Source organism: Colius striatus, chromosome 19 (assembly GCF_028858725.1).
Source record: "Colius striatus isolate bColStr4 chromosome 19, bColStr4.1.hap1, whole genome shotgun sequence".
In the NCBI taxonomy this organism is placed as follows: domain Eukaryota; kingdom Metazoa; phylum Chordata; class Aves; order Coliiformes; family Coliidae; genus Colius; species Colius striatus.
In genome coordinates this window covers 10,514,821-10,533,849 of record NC_084777.1, presented here as the reverse complement: position 1 = coordinate 10,533,849, position 19,029 = coordinate 10,514,821, and the positions used below count along the sequence as shown (strand labels likewise).

At 46.2% G+C, this 19,029-nt stretch overlaps 1 protein-coding gene across 3 annotated transcripts in view; it reads right to left on the bottom strand.

The window, feature by feature from the left end:
- FKBP15 (FKBP prolyl isomerase family member 15) overlaps positions 1–18,958 on the bottom strand; it is a 30,165-nt gene extending 11,207 nt beyond the window's left edge. The window contains exons 1-19 of one of the 3 annotated variants that reach the window (XM_062011493.1): positions 18,806–18,958; positions 17,188–17,297; positions 16,785–16,875; positions 16,101–16,170; positions 14,768–14,842; positions 13,634–13,732; positions 13,089–13,238; positions 12,253–12,321; positions 10,848–10,991; positions 10,240–10,385; positions 9,486–9,534; positions 7,885–8,004; positions 7,556–7,655; positions 6,821–6,924; positions 5,233–5,326; positions 4,334–4,443; positions 3,572–3,682; positions 2,820–2,914; positions 2,127–2,229 (exon numbers count right to left, since the gene is read on the bottom strand). In XM_062011493.1, coding sequence (XP_061867477.1) covers positions 2,127–2,229; positions 2,820–2,914; positions 3,572–3,682; positions 4,334–4,443; positions 5,233–5,326; positions 6,821–6,924; positions 7,556–7,655; positions 7,885–8,004; positions 9,486–9,534; positions 10,240–10,385; positions 10,848–10,991; positions 12,253–12,321; positions 13,089–13,238; positions 13,634–13,732; positions 14,768–14,842; positions 16,101–16,170; positions 16,785–16,875; positions 17,188–17,297; positions 18,806–18,864 — 1,899 coding nt within the window. In that variant the 5' untranslated portion in view covers positions 18,865–18,958. Of the gene's footprint in view, positions 1–2,126; positions 2,230–2,819; positions 2,915–3,571; positions 3,683–4,333; positions 4,444–5,232; positions 5,327–6,820; positions 6,925–7,555; positions 7,656–7,884; positions 8,005–9,485; positions 9,535–10,239; positions 10,386–10,847; positions 10,992–12,252; positions 12,322–13,088; positions 13,239–13,633; positions 13,733–14,767; positions 14,843–16,100; positions 16,171–16,784; positions 16,876–17,187; positions 17,298–18,805 lie in introns of those variants that run through there. The other 2 variants (XM_062011494.1, XM_062011495.1) reach the window with 2 other exon arrangements.
- Positions 18,959–19,029: the final 71 nt, after the last annotated feature.

Genomic DNA, 19,029 nt, shown 5'->3' with positions numbered 1-19,029 from the left:
CCTCTGTCCCTCCCCACCACCTCTCCTCAGTGTCTGTACTGGGCAGGACTCCTGTGGTGTGGAATACACCTGTGGTTAGCTGGGCTCAGCTGTCCTGGCCATGCTCCCTCCCAGCTCCTTGGGACCCTCCTCACTGGCAGACCACAGGAAACTGAGAACTCCTCCACTTAGGAGAAACAGTGCTTAGCAACAGCTAAACCATCAGTGTTATCAGCTGTATTCTCACACTAAATCCAAACCACAGCACTGTATCAACTGGTAAGAAGAAAAGTCAGCTATCCCAGCTGAAACCAGGACACAAAGTGACAGTCAATACTCTCCTAAAACATGGGAACTCTCCTGCAGTTCCCTGGTCTGGCCTCAAGTCTATTCCTGTGATAGTGTTGTCACCTTGACAGCAACTGCTGCAGCAAGTGGAGTCTTATTGGAGGTGATGCCCAAAAGCATCCTGAAGATCACATCTTACACTTTGCTCTGGTTTAAGTTCAACAATAAAGCATCACACAGCCATTCCCTCACCCTCCTCTCCCACAGTGGGATGGGGAGGAGAATCAGGGGAGAAAAACCAAGGAGAACTTGCAGGTTGAGAGAAGAGTTTAACTCAAATGAAACCAGAGGAACCTGCTTTAGCAGGGGGTTGGACTGGATGATGTCTAAAGGTTCCTTCCAACCCCCACCACAACTGCAATGTAACAACAATAACATCATTATAATGACAGTAATGAAAATAATAGAGAGAGAAATCAAACCAAAGCCAAGTGCTGCCCAGTGCCATTGCTCACCCCTCACTGATGCCCCAGCAGTGATCCCCTCTCCCACCAACCATCCCCAGTTCCTGTACTGGCCAAGACTCCTGTGGGATGGGATAGCCTGGGGCTAGTTCAGGCCAGCTGCCCTGGCCATGCTCCCTCCCCAGCTCAGCAGGCCAGAAGCAGAAAAGGCCTGGATGTTGTGCAAGCCCTGCTCAGCAATATCCACAGCATTCCTCTGTTATCAATGTTCTTTTCAACCTAAACCCAAAACACAGCCCTGGAGCAGCTACTAGGAAGATTAACTCTATCCAAGCCAAAAGCAGGACACACTTCCAAAAGATGCTTTCCTCCCCAAGTTATTTATTGCACAAGTTGGACATTGTGCTCACTGATGGAAAGGAATTTTGTTTGTTGTTTCAGTCTGACTTACCCCTGGTGAGAACCTCTCATGCTCCTTCCATAGCACAGGTATGTGACCTGGGCTCTCAGTGGAAAAACCCAGTCCTCCTCTAGTGTCTGCTCACACCAGCATGCAATGATCAGCTACATGGGGGTCTATTCCTTAGCATCCTGACTAGCACACTGTGGAAAGCTGTGGTTTCTGTCACTTTTAGGTGCACTCAGTTACAGTTCTCATGCAGAACAAGCATTTGTTGTCTCCCATTTGAACAGGAGAGATACCACAGCTCAGCAGGCAGCACAGTGCAAAGCTGAACTGGGTGGATTTCAGAAGCCAGTGCTTGAGAATGCACAGCAGACCCCATGCAATTACACACCTCAAAACTGCCCTCCCTGGGCTAAGCTGTGTGAAGGGGACAGTAGGGATATGTAGCCATGCATAAGAGCACTGGACTGGTTTGAAAGCCATTTCCCAATAGCCAAACACATTACTGGTAGAAACAAACAGCTCTCCATGAGAAGAAGTGCAAAGGTGCAAGGAAGCAGCTCTAGTAGGAAATCATTTTCCTTGTAGCTACACTCACTGTGTCAGTTACAGAGAAGGAATAAGACTTTCCTGCATCTGTCAGTGCAACTAAACACACAAAGCACATGTTCAAGCTGATGAAGCCCTGTGATAATTCCTCAACACTGGCTACACCTACAAAGTTCACAGCAAATCAGACACTTTCCTCTGTGATAACAATACTAAAGCTGGGATTAAGATGTATGTTCACATCCTTCTGTGCTGCTTTTGTCACAAAAACCATGAACATTCACATGTTCTCAAAACAGAAGTTCAGAACTAACAGTTTTTCTGTAAGAGAACAGACCCAGGCTTTGACCAACAAGGCTTCAGCATGCTTTAGTGCACCAAGCAGCCCCTCTTTCCTGGCTACACCAGAGGGCTGGGACTCTGCTCACTGCCACCATTACCTTCTCCTGTTCTGCATGCAACACTCTTGCCTGTGTGTTTTCATTTGTTGTCTGCAGTGAATGGTTCCTCTGCTCCATTAGCAAGTTACTTTGTTCCACATACCTGTGAAGAGGGGAAGGCTGCATGAGCATTCAGGTACACACATGACCTGGAGCAAAGACTCAGAGAGTAAAGGTGGTTATTTCATCACAGTTTTCTTCATGACCAAGGCTCAGTCAATTTTGCATGATGTCCTGCACTAGGGAGAGCCTGAACTCAAAAGGGTGGGTGGAATGGGTGTGCTTGGCACAGCAGAGATGGTATCAGCTTGGCTTTACCTCACTGCAACAAGTCTCGTGTTCCTGTCACACGGTTAAGAGTTTTGATAAGCTGATCCCTGACCTCTCTCACTTCCTTAAACAAGTTATTCCCCTTCAAGCTGTGTGGAACTCAGAGTTCTTCCCCCATAAAGAACTAGCAGAAGGAAAGTAACTCCCAGAAGCAAAGCAAGTGTGCTCAAAGGAGACAGCATCTGGGGTTTTCTCCTGTTACATATTCATGTTTTACTGTAAACCACAGCTTTGGAGATGAGAGAGAAGACACCATAATGCCTTAATAAAAATGTAAAGCCATCAGTACATGTCTATCCTAATGAGCACCCTTTCTAGTCAGGCCTAACCAAAATGCAGGGGCTGTACCCTCCCACTCCTTACCTCTGATTCCTCTCAATCAGCTCGCTGATCTTCTCATTCTGCTCCTCAATCCGACTGCTCTTCTCAAATATCTCCTGCTTCAGTCTCTCATTCTCCTAAAGCACAGCCCAGCATGAAAATCCACCTTACTCACCCTTCCCTGCAGCAGTACCTGCATCCTTGTTTTCCCCAGAGGCAGTACAGCAGTGAGACTATTCACCTTCTGTGGGCAGCATCACAGGAAAGCCCTGTGCCACATTCAGCTGGAATCCTGGCATGGGACACTGGTTACCAAACCACAATCCAGAGAATATTCTGTCTGCTTGACTTATTCACCCACAAAACCTGAGACTAGAAGGCTTCTGCCTATTAAAGCTCCAAAGCTTAAGCCTAAGTGGTGAAAACCAGTAGGTGCTTCTTTCATCACAGGGAGACTCAGTTCTGCAGGAGGGGGTTAATCCCTAACAGTTTAAGAAAAGGCTGAATTTCTTACACATGAACCTTTTGCCAAGGCTTGTTAAACACCAATATATCAACCCTGGCTCAGAAGGGACCCAAGCAACAACCTGCTGAGCTTTTTTGGGGGAGGAGAGGGATGGACACCATTGTATATCTCATGCTGTTATTGGGGAGGCTGGTTTTGGCCACACAAAAACAGAACATGTGGTGGGGATGGACATCTGGGCTAAGGCAGGACAGCTGTCCTCATTGGGAGCAGCAGAGGGGGCTCCAGCTCCTTGCACAAGCAGCTGAATGAGGCTGGCCACGCTCACCTGGATTATGCGCTGGATATTGCTCATGATCATGGAGGCTTCCATGGTAACAGAGGAGATCCCAGGCAGCAATGAGCTGTTGCCAGAGTTTTGTTTCTTCAACTCCTCCACCTGCAAGAATAAGCCATTCTTTAAGCCAGATGGAATAAATTCATGGGTATAGGTAAGAAAAGTTGAGAAAGATCCATTTTGCTGTTCCACCTGACCAGCTGCAGGGTGTTTGTCACTGCAGCAACTGTGACACCTCCAGAAGGGCAATGAAGCTCTGCAAACACAATGCACCCCATGACACACAGACTCTTAAGGGCTGGAAGGGATCTGGAAAGCTCATCCAGTGCAACCCCCCTGCCAGAGCAGGGCACACAGGGACTCATCCAGCTGGGTTGGGATGTCTCCAGAGAAGGAGCCTCCACAGCCCATCTGGGCAGCCCCTGCCAGTGCTCCCTCACCTCAACAGGGAACAAGTTTTTCCTTGTGTTGCTTTGGAACCTCTTCTGTTCAACCTGCTTGATCTTTAGAGGTTAATGTTAACACAGGATTCACTTGGTTGTCTTTCTGAAGTGAGGTGTTTGCTGGCCCTGCTGCTGGCTTTAGGGTTTACACTGATGTGTAGGCAGGAGAGCTGCCAGTTCCCCCCTACACACACCCTCTGCCTCACATCACAGGCACTGCTGCTGCTTGCTCTCCAAATGTAGTTTGAGGAGTTGGCTCTAAATGCCTGCAATGAGTTTGAAGTGATGGACTTGGTGCAAATTCAATTACCTTGGCAGCCAGATGGTCCATTTTATCTACCACTTTGCTAACAGCCATTCGGATCTCAGTGTTGTGCTGCCGAGCTTCTGTCATCAAAAAGGAAGTAATGTCCCCAGGTGCTTGAATGGAAAGGAGAGAAATCTATAGTCACAAGAGGAAAACACCTTCATGCAGACCTGTCAAAAGCAATGCTTAGCTGTTTGAAGTCTGCCACACAGGACAGTCACTCTCTTCCCAAAGGTAAATAGGACACAGTATCTGGAGAGCTAATAATGTTGGTGTTTTCCCAGTAACATGACTAGAGGAAGTTCTTAAGCCAGATGACAGCACTTGGGTCAACAAGAGGGAAGCCCCCAGCCATGCTAGAACAGTATGCAAAGAGGTACAACCAAACAACAGGAAGGAAGGTTGGATTCTGAAACTTTGGACTGAAAGGATGCTCCAAGGAAGGTCCAGCTATGCTCAAATCTTCACCAACAGGGATTACCTCAAGGGCTCTTTAAATGCCTTTAGTCTTGCCTAGGCTGCACCACTTTTTATGGCTATGTCCTCTCCCTTTGTAAGGGCCTCTGTGTGTACACTCACATTCTCTCCCTGGCTGGTAGGACAGCTGTTTACTATTCCAGTTATATTTCTACCTGAAAGCACCAGTTATAAAACACCTTCAGCAACACACAGCCTTGGGAACACAGCTAGAAATCCCACCCTCTTTCACACTGCACAAAGTTCCTCAAGGTATCAGGACAGCTATTTATTGGCAAGTGTTTGCACCTATTTTAATGTGGAACAGCACAGCCCTACAGACAGGATAAATGTCTCTGCTACCACCACTACCCTAAATCCTCACTCTAAACAGCTCACTGCAGCTATTGCAGCCTTCTCAAAGGGATGTACTTCTTTCAACATACCTTGGTAAGGTGCAGGATACATCTGTCCTACAGGCTGGAGCTGAGAGGCAGATGCAGCAGTCTGGGGGTAAGCAAATGGCATTCCTGGATAGCCCTTGCAGAACAAGTTCAATAGATTAGAGTATGTTTTGATATTTCCCCCCCTTCTCACACTGAAGTCATTTTCATGTTTAAGGCCCAGAGCAGGGATGGTATTTGGCAAGAAAAACATGAAATGAAGGAGCTGAAAGTCAAATGACACCCTAGTTTTCTGCTAGTAAAGGGGAAAAAACCTCCAGTCACTCTTCTTTCAAGGCTTGGATATGTGTTCAAGTTACCACAGCTTAATAAGTTACCTTCCTCACAGAAGTTTAAGCAAAAGCATGTTACTATGTGTCTGTGAGAGGCAAAGACCAGGAGCTCTTGAACAGCTTGTTCTGAAGTTACACTAACCTGAACATAAGGCTGTTCCTAGGAAGAGCTCAAAAATTACAACACAACTTGATGGCAACTGTTGCTCAGTGCTCATCAGAAGGAGCTCAACTGACTGAGGATGCATCAAAAGCTATGAGTAGCTCACCTGTACTAATTTACACCCTTGGGCAAGGAAAAAAGAACAACAACAATAGAACTCAGGCCAAGTTTCTAGAAGAAATCAGCACATCAGGGTTCAACCTTCAAAACAATCCACCTAAATCACTGTCAGGCTTAAAACTTCACTTTAATGACTAGTTTCTACCCCAGCAAACAGAAAAGTCTGCCTTCTTTATCTTGCTCTTTGTCACACCCTCCTCATTTTCAACACAGGAAAACCTGCAAAGCCAAAGCAATGCAATGGCACATCAGTCTGGGGGGAAGGGGGGCAGGTTGTGAGGGGGGGTTTGCTGTTGGTTTGGTTGTTGGGTGGTTTTGTTTGCTTGGTCTTTACACAGTGTTTTAATTCACTACCAAATGTCTTCTTCCTCTGTTTATTTTTCAAGGGTCTAGACAATGAGTCTATGCAACACAGGCCACTGGTCTCCAAAAGCTCCAGAAAATAGGTGAAGTGAAAGTAACCACAGCAAACAGACAGTAAAAAGCTTGGGTTTAGACTTTATGGAGTCATTTGTACAACAGCTTTGTACCAAGTCTTCACTACATGATATGGAAAATACAGTGTGCTAAGGCCCTAAAGTTTTCCTGTTAGCAGGCAGATGGCAGCAGCACCACAAGCCTTTCAAAAGGATTACTCTTAAAACCCATGACCCACAAGCACATTAAGTGTGCAAATGAGCTCTCACATGAAAACAGGCCATGGGCAAGAAAGAAACCTCAACTGAAGTGCTTTTGGTTTGATTTGCTCTAAGTACTCATAAGCTCTTATCCTATCCACTACAGAAGCAGACAGTAAACAAAGTCTGGCTAATTCTTAGTTCAACTTTAAGGAGCCATCAGCAAACAGAAAATTAGTCCCTTTGGAATAATTTCTAAGAGGCATATGATAGAAAAAGGCCAAAGAAGACTCACAGGATACAGCTTGGGACTATCATCCTTACATGCTGCTATAAAGTTCTTGCTCCTAGCAACGGAGATATAAAGACTTAGGAGTTGGTTTGATATTAGTACCTACCTGAAAACCCTGTGCTCCTCCAGGCAGAGCTGAATGGGGCTGCATTGTTGCAGGTATTAAAGCTGCAGAAGATACTGGGGGTGTGGACCCAGATGCTTGAGGTACTAAAAAGGATGAAGGAAATTCAATGTGTAACCAGGAATAATGTAACTTGCCCAGTGTGAAATGGGCAGAAAATATCATTAAATAGACAAAAATTGAACAGAAGCCCATCTGTGGCCTTGTGACAATTAAATCCAGGCAGGCAAGTGATAAAAGGTCAAGGAAAAAGTAATCTTTCACAGAAATTCCACTTCTAGCTACATCCAGACAACCTCTTTTCATTCAAACAAAGGTAGCTTTGAAGTTTGACACAAGATGTTACTCAGGCAGCCCCAAAGACTGCTCAGCTGACCAGCAGCTGACATCACTACTCCATCATGGGAAGAGAAGTCAAGCCCACTGCCAGCCCTCTGATGCCATTCCCTCTTACTCCTGTCAAACAAAAAGGATTTCTGTTCACTGGGAAAGAATTTGTAACATTCCCATTTACTAGAATGGAACCATGTCCTGTAAATCTCAGTGCCACGGCACACGTGGTGACAGAGCAGCTTGTGCACTGCAGCTGCTCTTCCTCAAGCAGTAATGTGTGCACACACTCCTGAGAGGAATCCTCTGTTTGTACAGTCCTTGCACTTGAAGCCTGCAAATAACTGCCAGGCCTCTGTGCCAAGCCCAGGCTCACCAGCACCTTACCTTGTGTTGACACCGAGGGCAGTACTGCGTGAGCTGGCAGCGATGGTCTCCCAGAAGCTGAAGCTACTGGTTGTGTTGTCCCTCTCAGTGTATTTGGATCCTGAAACATGTTACAAGGAGTGCTGAGGAACAAGTGAGCAGCTTGAACCCAAGAGCACTTGAGATGAGGTGTTATCCAATCAACTCAATTGAACTGGATTGGACCAGTGGCCTCAGGAAACGCTTTTGCCACAGAAACAAAGGGAGAGCTATTGCTACAGGCTCCACTTTCAGGAACTCAGGGTGTAGAAAAGGTATCCAAAAAGTCACTGATGTGACTGGTGACATACCTCTATTTCTGAGTCACTGGAGTCAAGCTGACCACCTGCTGTCCCAGCAAGGAAAGGCAGCATGGGCTGTCCCATTTTAGCCATCCGAGAAATCAGTTTTGCCTTTGCCACATCGGGATTCTAAAACAAAAGTCTGCAGTTACTCCTCCTTTGTCCCTCAGCCCAAGCTTTTCACACATGATCATAGAATCACAGAATGGTAGGGGTTGGATGGGACCTCCAGAGACCATCCAGTCCAACCCCCCTGCAGAAGCAGGGTCACCTAGATCAGGTCACACAGGAACGTGTCCAGGTGGGTCTTGAAGCCCTCCAAGGAAGGAGCCTCCAGCCCCTCCCTGGGCAGCCTGGGCCAGGGCTCCCTCACTCCAACACTGACACAGTTTTTTCTCATGTTTCAGTGGAACTTTTTGTGTTCCAGCTTCATCCCATCACCCCTTGTCCTGTTACTATTTACTATAGAAAAGAGGGATGTCCCAACCTCCTGACACCCATCCTTTAGATATTTATAAATGTTGTTGAGCTCCCCCCTCAGCCTTCTCTTCTCCAGGCTGAACAGCCCCAGGTCCCACAGCCTTTCCTCACAAGGAAGATGCTCCAGTCCCCTCAGCATCTTGCTGGCCCTGCATTGGCCTCTCTCCAGCACTTCCCTGTCCCTCTGGAGCTGGGGAGCCCAGCACTGGCCCCAGGACTCCAGATGAGGCCTCAGCAGGGCAGAGCAGAGGGGCAGCACAACCTCCCTGGCCCTGCTGCCCACACTCTCTTGCTGCCCCCAGGCTGCCATTGGCTTCTTGCCCACGAGGGCACGTTGCTGCTCATGGGCAGTTTATTATCAGGCAGCACTGCCAGGTCTCTCTCCTGGAGCTGCTCTCCAGCAGGTCACCCCCAGCCTGTGCTGCTGCAGGGGGTTGTTCCTCCCCAGCTGCAGGACTCTGCCCTTGTCCCTGTTGAACCTCAGGAGGTTCCTCTGTGCCCAATTCTCCAGCCAGTTGAGATCCCACTGACTGGCAGCACACTGATACATCTGTCAGGTCCAGACTTTTCTAAGTCATGGACTTAACACTGGCTCCTTCAATTTTTCCACAACTATGTGAAAAGCTAATTTTTAAGCACAGAAGTAGACACCACAGATGTCATTTAGCTTGCTTTACACACTCTCCTATTGCAATGATGGTGCTGCCATTTCACAGAAAATCAATCCCAGCACAAGAGACAGCAGCAAGAAAATGTGTTAAGGAAGCTGCTTAGCAGTTTTTTCTACCCTGAGGTACACACACAAAGTCTTTTTCCCTATAAATCAATACCAAATGACCCAATTACTCTCTGTCTTCTATTTCAAATATGTCCCTTTATCCAAGACAACCACCTTTGTGAGCATCCACAAGGTCAAGGCAACACTGCATTTAAGAGCAGGAGGTGTGACTGAGGGTCCTCAAGTTCTGCTGCTCCTTGCAAAAACAAGGCCCTGATGTGCTGTTAGCAAGGGGAACATTTGTGAGCAAGCTGCTTGCATGATATTCACCTGATGTGAATGTAGAGGTGAAAACAACCAGATCTCCCTACCTAAGGCTTCAACCCAGTTAGGAAAAACCAACAGCACTTACTGCTAGCTGTTCACTGAGGGAGTTGGACTTGGCCCGAACTGCTGCCTCCCTGAAAAGGCAAATGGGTGTGTGTTGATATTGGAGATGAACAAAACTGAAATACCAGTATCCTGCATTTCTAAATCCTGTCAAATACATCTCCCCAGAGGAAGACCAGTTGCTTATTTTGTGTGGGTTTCTTCTAGCTTGCTTTTGGAAGGGTCTTTGCCACGTGATGTGTGGATTTCAGAACATTGCTATGGGCAAGTTCCACAGCTGTGGAACAGCAGATTGCAGAGAGATGATTTTTGTTGACAGCTGTAACAACCACATTCTGGTACAAACAATTTAAAACCAAGTCCAATAACAAAGTACTTCTGGCAACAAAAAGAGCACTTAGACTTGAACTCCCTAAAAAGGATCATTGACCAATTTAGTTCATTTAAGAAACAAATGACAATGTCACATTTGTAATTAAACAAAATGGGCCATGACCCAAAACCAACAGGAAAGCTACTGCAGCAGTATCCACACAGGATCACCCCAGGTCTCAGGAATGCCTGTTTCAGTTTCTTTAATACTGAAAGCCAGCATTGAAGCTGAGAATTTCCTGCAAGTCTTGTTAGCAAGAGTCTGCCACGGTGATGGCACTAAGCTGGCACACAGAGGACCCACATTTTCCAAACCATGTGTTAATGCAGCATTTGTGCCATGTGTTTACAAGCATTGGCATCTTCTAGTACAGCAAAGTTGTTTTAACTGTGCTGCTTCTTACCCAGGCTTTGGAGGTACTGTAGATGGAGGCAATAAACCAGTGTCTGCAGAGGAACCATCTGAATTGGGTACTGGAGAAGGTGCAGCAGAATCTCTTGAACTAACACTCTGTCCATCCAAACCAGAGCATTCTTTTACCAACTTCACCTTGAAAAGCATGCAATAAAAGAGATATCTTTTTCTGGGTTCCCAAAACCACAGTTTTCAGCAATTTATGTATTTTTGATGACTGTTCCTTTGTCAAGCTCATGCTCTTCAAGTAAAAGCATACCACTGATCCAGTCCTGGAGAAGCTGAGTCTTTACATCCTGTCATTCCTCACTGTGTATTATGTTTTTCCCCAGTGACTCACAAATAAGACAGTGAAAAGATCCCAAGACAGTTAGAACAGGCATGTCTGAGTAAACAGCCCAGAGGGTTTTGGGGTTTAGGGTTTTGTTTGCTTTCTTTTTATATAAAGATGTGTCTACTCCTCAGGTATTTGCTTTTATAACAGTTTCCAAGCTGTAGCTCTGTGGCTAACAGCAGGTCAGCACCTTGCAGACAGCTGCTGCCACCCAACAGCAACAAAGCAGATGGAAAAAGAAACAGTTGGCAGGAGACACTCACCCGTTTAACTTCCACCTCAAAAACAAGAGTAGAGTCTGGAGGGACACGACCAGCCACTCCCTGAGCCCCATAGGCCCATGCTGGAGGAATAATGAGATACCTTCGCCCTCCTTTCTTCATGCCCATCATTCCTTCTTCCCAGCCCTTTGGTTTTCAGAGAAACAACAGAAGAAAAGCAAACATTTTGATCAGTGACATTACAGTTGCTTTTTAATGACACTCATTAAGGGAGCTTCAGGCACCAAAACACATTGAGAGTCTTGTAAAATCCCATCTATTTTCAGTCTGCTACAGCTGAAGAATAAACATGCAGCTCCCAACATGGTCATAATGAAACCAGACACAGCAATCTCTAGCATGAAAGCTGGAGGCTTCCAGGTGTCTGTATGGTTCCAGAAAGCTGGCTCAAGTTTTACATATTGTCACTTGAGCTATCACAGATGTCACTGATAGCCTGGAGAAAAGAACTGCATGGTGTGCTGTATGCACTAATGCTGCAGGGGGTTTCAGGGCACACAGTGGTGACCTCTCAGCACTCTGGGAACAAACAGGCCACCACATCATTGAGAGATCACTTCTGAATTGTTATGGTTAGGTTTACAAAGCACCCAAAGAAAACAGTTGTAGCAAAGGAGATTTAGAAATCACAGCAATCAACTGTCAAACAGATGCCAGCATTTAACTGCTACACCCAGGCAACAGCAAGAAGATCCACATTAAAGCAAATAAATGAAGTAGGAAATAGTGGATCTTCAATAAAACCCAACTTGTAACAACAGGTCATACATGGATTACTCAGGCCATGGAAGTGACTTGAACAAAAACCAGCTCTGGTTCACAACCTGATTTTATGGAATAACAGAGTGGAGTATCCTCCTGGACTCAAAAGTTATTACACAGTCAAAACCCTCAGAATTTGACCTAGAGGGTAAAGCCACTCTGGGCAGTAGGAATCTTTTACTGGACCATCCTAAAACTTGGCAGTTGTCTTCATCCTCCCATAATTTTCTTCCAGTTGCTGCATCAGAGATCTGATCCTGAGGCACAGTGAGTGGGGAGGAACCTTAAGTTCATCTCAAATTGAGCTCCTCTTTTAGAAAGAGGCTTCCCTGAGAACCAGGTAAAGGATCAAGTGAATTCCAGAAAGAAATGCAGGAAAAATACCCCAACAAACTGAAAGAGATAGCTCCTGAAAACAGGAGCTTTCCTTTTTAAAAGCAGGACAACTTCTTTCTAGCACTACCACTGAAAGGGAGCCTGGGCTGTATTTTGCAAAGTAAGAAGAAAGTAAAGCGACTGAGTCAGTGTTACAGAGTGTTTCCTATCAAATGAAACAAAGAACATGTATGAGTCCTTCAGCAAAGCTCTGAGACTTCAATTATCAGAATGACAATGACAGATCTACCTTGATGACTTTCCCAGATCCCAGCTTCAACCGCAGCAGCTTGTCTTTGTTAACATTAGAGTCGAACACCTAGGGGGTTGAAGAACAAAAACCACAGAACAGATGGATGTCCCAACTGTTTGAAGATGCTCAATGCTACTTTACATATTCCATTAACTCCTACAATCTCTTCTGTGCTAAGTCTCATTCTGCTACTTCCAAAATGAGTTGTCAGACATAAGACAGAGCATGCCTACACCTTCTGGTCCATAGCACAACTTCTTAAAGTAAATGATAACTATTTCCAAACTGCTTTGAGCTGGATGGCCTAGATTGATTTGACCATGATTGGGCCAAATAAAACACTACACAGCAGGCTTATGTCAGCAGCAAACAACTGTTTAGAGGTTTTGTATGTTAAAACTATGATATAACCAGCTGAACTCCTTCAGGAGGTTAGAAGTAAGCTCTGCTATGTACCATTGCTACACAGAAAGAAGCATGCCAGACAGACCAAGAACAACAAATAATCTCCTCAAGATGAAGAGCAGAAAGCCCTATTTTATAGTAAGAAGATTCAATTGCAGATGAATAGAAATACAACTCCCTTTGCCATGAAATTCACTAACAGTAAAAGCAGCAGAAATGTTTCAAAGGTAACGCTTCAAAACACCAAAGCACTTATTTTGCCTATTAGCAAGCTGTAGAGGATGTAAAAGCAATCTCACTCTTATGACACTTACAGTGCCATGAGTGGCTGCAAAAATACATTTAACATCAGCACCAGTACAGTGGCAGCTTCCTTCCAGGGACTGTCACACCTACTCAGCATTAGGAGGAAGCAGAAAGGTCTTTACCTGTCCAAGGCCGTTGCTCTGGAAGAGCCAACCTGTATAGGCAATCTCCAGAGAGTCTCCTGCTTCTACTCCCTGCCCTTCCCCAAGGAGCAGATCCTGGTAGAGGACTGAATCGAGCACTGGGGAGCTGTTGCATTTGGCAATGCACACCTGCAGAAGGAAAGCCTTCAATGTCTCTGGCCATTATAACAGAGTGGCAAGTTCCACTACAGATCCAATGCATTTCTTTTTGTACTGATCAAACCCAGGGTGTAGATGCACACAGGGGCACTCCATGCTTCTCTGTGCTGAATTTTGCTCTACAGAACCATTGGCTTTACAGTACTTGAGAATCTTGATGACAACTCTCATCAGCAGTAACAGGCTCACTGTATTTAACAAGCAAAACTCAGGCTCATGGCAGAGCCTCAAGCCCAGTCATGGAACTACTCAAAGCTGAACTGCAATGAAAAAGTACAGTTGACTCCAAACCTCTCAGCAATAAGGTGCTCTCAGAGATACATCTTGATTTGCCTGTGGTTCCATCACACAGAGGAAGCAGTTACCTGTTTGCTGAAATCCACTGCTGCCTTCTCTGACTCAAACATGATGGACCAGTTTTGTCTCTGATCATCGTAAAACGTACTGTAATTGTTGGGTTGAACCTGTGGAAATCAGTCCAGTGTTACACAGGACAAGATGCACTCAACTGAAATTAAACATCCAAAAGAAGCTTAAAATAAGAGCTACTGCAATTAAGCAGAGGGAGAATCCTGCTGTATTAGCACTCGTGTTCTGAATGCACAAATGAACTTCTACTATGAGCTTGTTATATGGAAAAAGTATTGTAACTCAAATCTTTGAGCAAGTATGAAGCTCTTCACAGATGCTGCAGCTTTCACAGACTTCTTTGAAGATAAGTTCTATGATATATACTGAGACTTTGAAGTGTCAGTAATTCTCTTTACACAAGTATTCATTAGACTTTCAGAAACAATTTGAGGAGTCACTCTGTCCTCCCCCCTAAAAACCCGTGTCACCAGCAGCTGACTGCTGTTAATCACTGACTGGTAGGGCTTGGAATGTAAAGCTAAAGAACAAGGTAGCATCCTGCTCACAATTTTGGACTGAAATTCCACCATTTCAGAGTAAAATTTCTATCTATTAAACTAAGAAACAAGCCCAGAGCAACACATCCACACACCAGTTGTTCTGTCAGTAAAACTGACAGAGAACAGCACTTCCTGAGATCCTGTTTTAGAACCTAAATTCTTCTTATCAGCAGGAAAATGTTGAGTGTCGAAGTTTTGAGTGAAAACATTTCCATGCTGCTACTTCCTTCTGCTTGCTCTGTTGTATCCTCTCAGCCATTGGACTACAATTATTAGTCAAAGGAATTTTGTCCTGTTTCTATCCCTGCAGAACTGACCATATCCCCTGTGACTGAGAGGGAATACTACACCTCCTACAGTGTATGAGCTTCATTACGAAACCCAGTGATGAAGTGCTCTGCAAAAGGCAGATGTAATAGTCTCTTGTGCAAGACATGAGGAGGAGGAGCTGAATGGTGCTCCCAGTCCCTGGGACATCCCTTACTATGTCAGGCAGATGTTTGACCTCCAAGGCTATCAACTAAGACTTCAGAAAGCATTTCAGAGTCAACTTCTGTTGCAAAGAACACACAGAGCCCAGGCTCTTACCGTGAGCACAAAGCCTGGATGGATCCTCGCAGCTGTGATCTGTTGCTGCTGACTGATGTAAAGGAGGATCCTGTACTGGATTCCACAAGGAATTGAGCAGGGAAATAGAACAAAAAGCAGAAAGTTGTAATGTCTTCAACTCTAATGTGTTTTGTTAGATTCTGAGCCTAAGGCTATAGAGTTTCTTTGTCAAATACATCTTGAAGCTGCAAGATATAAATAGCTTGAATTGTGATATTCCTGTAGCTAAATAAAGCTTGTGTGTCTGCAAGGGGTTTTAATAGGTGTTAGAAAATGGTGTGAAGTGGTTTTGCTGTGATAAACACACCTTGTGGCTTTATTTAGCTACAGGAATCACACAACTGAAACTATTTCTTTTGCAGCAAGCAAGATGCTTTATTAATTCCACTTTTTGTGCAGCTACTGTGTAAAAACATGGTGCACTGACCCTTCAAGACATAAAACTCACAATACATGGCATGCAGCCACAAACCAATGTAACAGTGAGTAATAACAGGCTGGAGGGATAACTTCAAGCCCTAAACAAGGCAGATGTAACATTATATGGACATGTTTGGCTCTAGTAGACATGAGGCACTAACAAAAAGCGCTGTGGTAGCACAAAGGCAGCCTGAGAGGGGCTGCATTAGCTTCCCTGTGAGCCCTGTCCTCCCCAGCTTCCCCAGGAATGCCACACCTGAACACACAGACCAGCGACTCAGTTTACCAAACCACTATTTCACTTTGTTCTTGTCAAAGCAGAAGCAACTCAGTGAGACAACATGAAATAGGAACTAGGGGACACGTTACACCATAAATACCAACAGCAAGGACAGATCAGAGTACTCAAAGTGTCTTTTAAACACACCCATTTACTGGGCATTTCAGTGCTACCTGTTTGAGGAGTACTTGGGAAGGAAAGATACTTTTGATACCAAACTAACAAAACTTAAGCAAAGCATTTGTATACTCCTGGGCAAAGGTTGGCTTTCTATTGATTTCCACATGCACAGATTTGTGATCCAGTGGTCAAAGACCTTCTGACTGGGTTTCAAAATCACTTCCAGAGGCATTAGAAAAGGTGCAGAGCCTTAAACATTACAAAATACTTCAGGGACAAGTTGTAAGAGATGTTACAAACTCATGGATTGCAACAAAGAAAGGTGTCAGCACCAGTAAATGACTGAGCCATAAGGAAACCCTGGAGGGCAGGAAGACAAAAGCAGTACCAAAACTAAGACCCTCAACACCAACAGCAAAGATGTTCTGGTGAGCTCAGAGAAACATTGCCTCACGTCTGCATACTTTCAGCATGGAGTGAAGTGTTTCTCACCTCTTTAGTAGTGTGGTTCCCCACTACAGCTGCTCCATACTTGCCTTGCTTCACATACTGCCCATTTGCACTGGAAGACAAGGGAGATATTCAGCTGCACAACTGTCCCTGCCTCAGATTTCTCTCTACTGTTGCTGAGCTTTTCTTCTTCAGCATTCAGCTCTCTCTCCTCATACCTAAAATGTCAGGCAGCCCTTCTTAGCTTAAAGACATTACCATTTTCTTGCTGCCCACAGATTACAGAAGCAGTTATTATCAACTTCAAGTTGAAAACTGCTCTTTTCACAGATCCAGGGCAAATGAGGGCAAATGACAGCAGTGCCAGATGGACAGGGAACATTACCACTGTCACTCTGCTCATCCCTCAGCTCTCTGCAAGGGAAGATATGAGACATCAGCATCTGACAGAGCTGCCTGGAAACAGTGCCAATGTCAGGCCAGCCCCTCAGGATGCAGTTCTCTTTAACAACCAAATCCAGGACTTGCTTTTTATTTCACAGCTGCAGCATAGTAACTGAAACTACTTTTGAGCAGAAACTTGCACAGAGCATTTCTTCCATGCAGACAAATGTCTACAAGCAATGGCCTTTTCCCACTCATCCAAAAAACATCTCCCCTTTCTGTCTGAAGCTCCCAGAGACACAGACTACAACAGGTCACGCAGGAAGCCACTGCTGCACTTACTATCGATAAGCATGAACTGCAGTGGCCATGAACACTGATGGTGCTCCAGAAGCTGCTGGGGCCACAGGAGCCTTCTGGGCTGCCTGACCTGCTGGAGAAGAAAAAGCAGGAATGCCTGTCAGCAATAGGGAAATGCCACATTCATTGGCCAGTGATAATGCCACAACACATTCCTTCCCCTAGGGGAAAAACAACTCCAGAAGATTATACTCCAAGAGGGACATTCCAAAGTCACCAAAGGCCACTGGAGGAGGGAGGTACAGGGAGGGGACTTGAGGATAACATCATTCAGGAAAACCAAGGGAATTATTTGCACTGCTGTTCTTCACAAAGGTCCCATTCTCTCAAAGTCACATGCTGGGAAGGTTTTTCCCCCCTCACACACTCAAGCCCAGTGACTTACCAGCTGCTGTTTGACCCTTCTTAGGCTGCTTTGGTGCAGTGTACTGGAAAAATTCATTTCCTTGGCTTGAGACTGTTTGATCCAGGCCAAAGAGAGAGGCCAACCTGGCCCTGGAAAGAGAAAGAAACTGTTTCATCCTATTTAACACAGGCTTTATAAACAATGAACCCTGCTCACTGTAAGTGATATCAAAGATAAAGTGTTTACCATCACCTTAAACAAATGGATGCAAGTTAAACAGCTCTATACTACTGAGCCATTTAATTCTGAATAAGCAGAACATTTAGATGAAGAACTTGGGGGAAATGGTACAATTGTGTTTCATTTCCCCAAAAGGCAATATAAGGAACAAACAAGAACTGAAACTACCCCAAAGAAGAAGTCATTTTAAAGCAATGACTAGGACTGCCCTCCTATGAAATAGCTGATTGTCACAACACTGAAAGAACCTGTGTGACAACAAGGAAGCCACCCTTCAGCACTATGATTTTTCCTCTTGAAAGTCCAGGAAACACACACTCCCCATAAAGTTTTAAAGTGGCAGATGCTCTCTTGTCAAAGGGCAGGAGGTTTCATGGTGCAGGCAAGTTGGTTACTCGTTCAAGATCTGTTGTTTGCAGTTTTACTGCTTTAAGCCCATTTAAGCTCAGCTACTCCTGAGACATGGATCTAGGGAATAATTGAAGCTGTGAATCAGAATCCACAAAGGCCAACCTGCAGCATTTCACATGAGATGCTTTAAAAAAACTAATATAGTAATTTGCCAAACAGAGAGAGGATTAGATTATAGTGCTGCTTAAACAGAAGCTCCTCAAGGAGGGCTTGAGTTTCCTCCAGAAAGCTTCTGAGGAACCTTCAAACAGCAACAAGTTACACAACACAAGAAAAACTGAACATGCTGCACATTAATATGTGACCAACAAAAGTGGGAAATTGCTGAACACGCTTGAAATAGCTGTCCCGGTTTAGAAATACCCACAACTGGGCATTTCCAGGACCTCACAGATCATTACTGGAGGGATTCCTTCCCTGTTGAGGTGAGGGAGCACTGGCAGGGGCTGCCCAGATGAGCTGTGGAGGCTCCTTCTCTGGAGACATTCCAGCCCAGCTGGATGAGTCCCTGTGTGCCCTGCTCTAGGTGGTGCTGCTCTGGCAGGGGGGTTGCACTGGATGAGCTTTGCAGGTCCCTTCCAGCCCTTGAGACTCTGTGACTCTTCAGATTGTGGTGCCCGACCCTTCCACCGTGAGCAGCGTGCCGCCAAAGCTCCTTCTCCCGCTGGAAGAGCACCCGAAGCAAACTCCACCTGGGGCTTCAGACAGGGGGAGCCAGGCCCCAACCCCCCTGTCCCCAGGTCCCCGCCCGCCCGGGATCACACAGGAGCCGCAGCGGCAAGCGGCCGCTCCCGGGACACCGGGCTCCCGCTCCGCCCCCACGGGAGCGGGACAGCAGAGAGGGAACCAGACGGGATGGCAGCTCCCGCCTCGGGCCCCTCCAGCGACAGGAGCGAGGCCCAGCCCCGCGCCCGGCCGTCACCGCAAAGCGGCTTCACCGGGGCCGCTGCCGCGCGGCCTTCCCGAGCTGACGGCGGCGGGGAGGGGGTCCCGGGCTGCCGCTCACCCGCTGGCGGGGGACAGGAAATCTGCGTCGTCCTCCTCGGCCGTCGCCGCCGTGAACATGGTCCCGGAGCCGCCGCCGCCGCCGCTAGCGCGCCGTGTCGTAAACGCGTCGGCCGGCAGCGCAGCACTTTACGGCCGCGGCGGGACGGCACCGGGCGGGGACGGCGGAAGAGCGGCGGAGGGGGCGGGGTTTAAGCGATCACGTGGTAGCAACGGGGCTTAAAG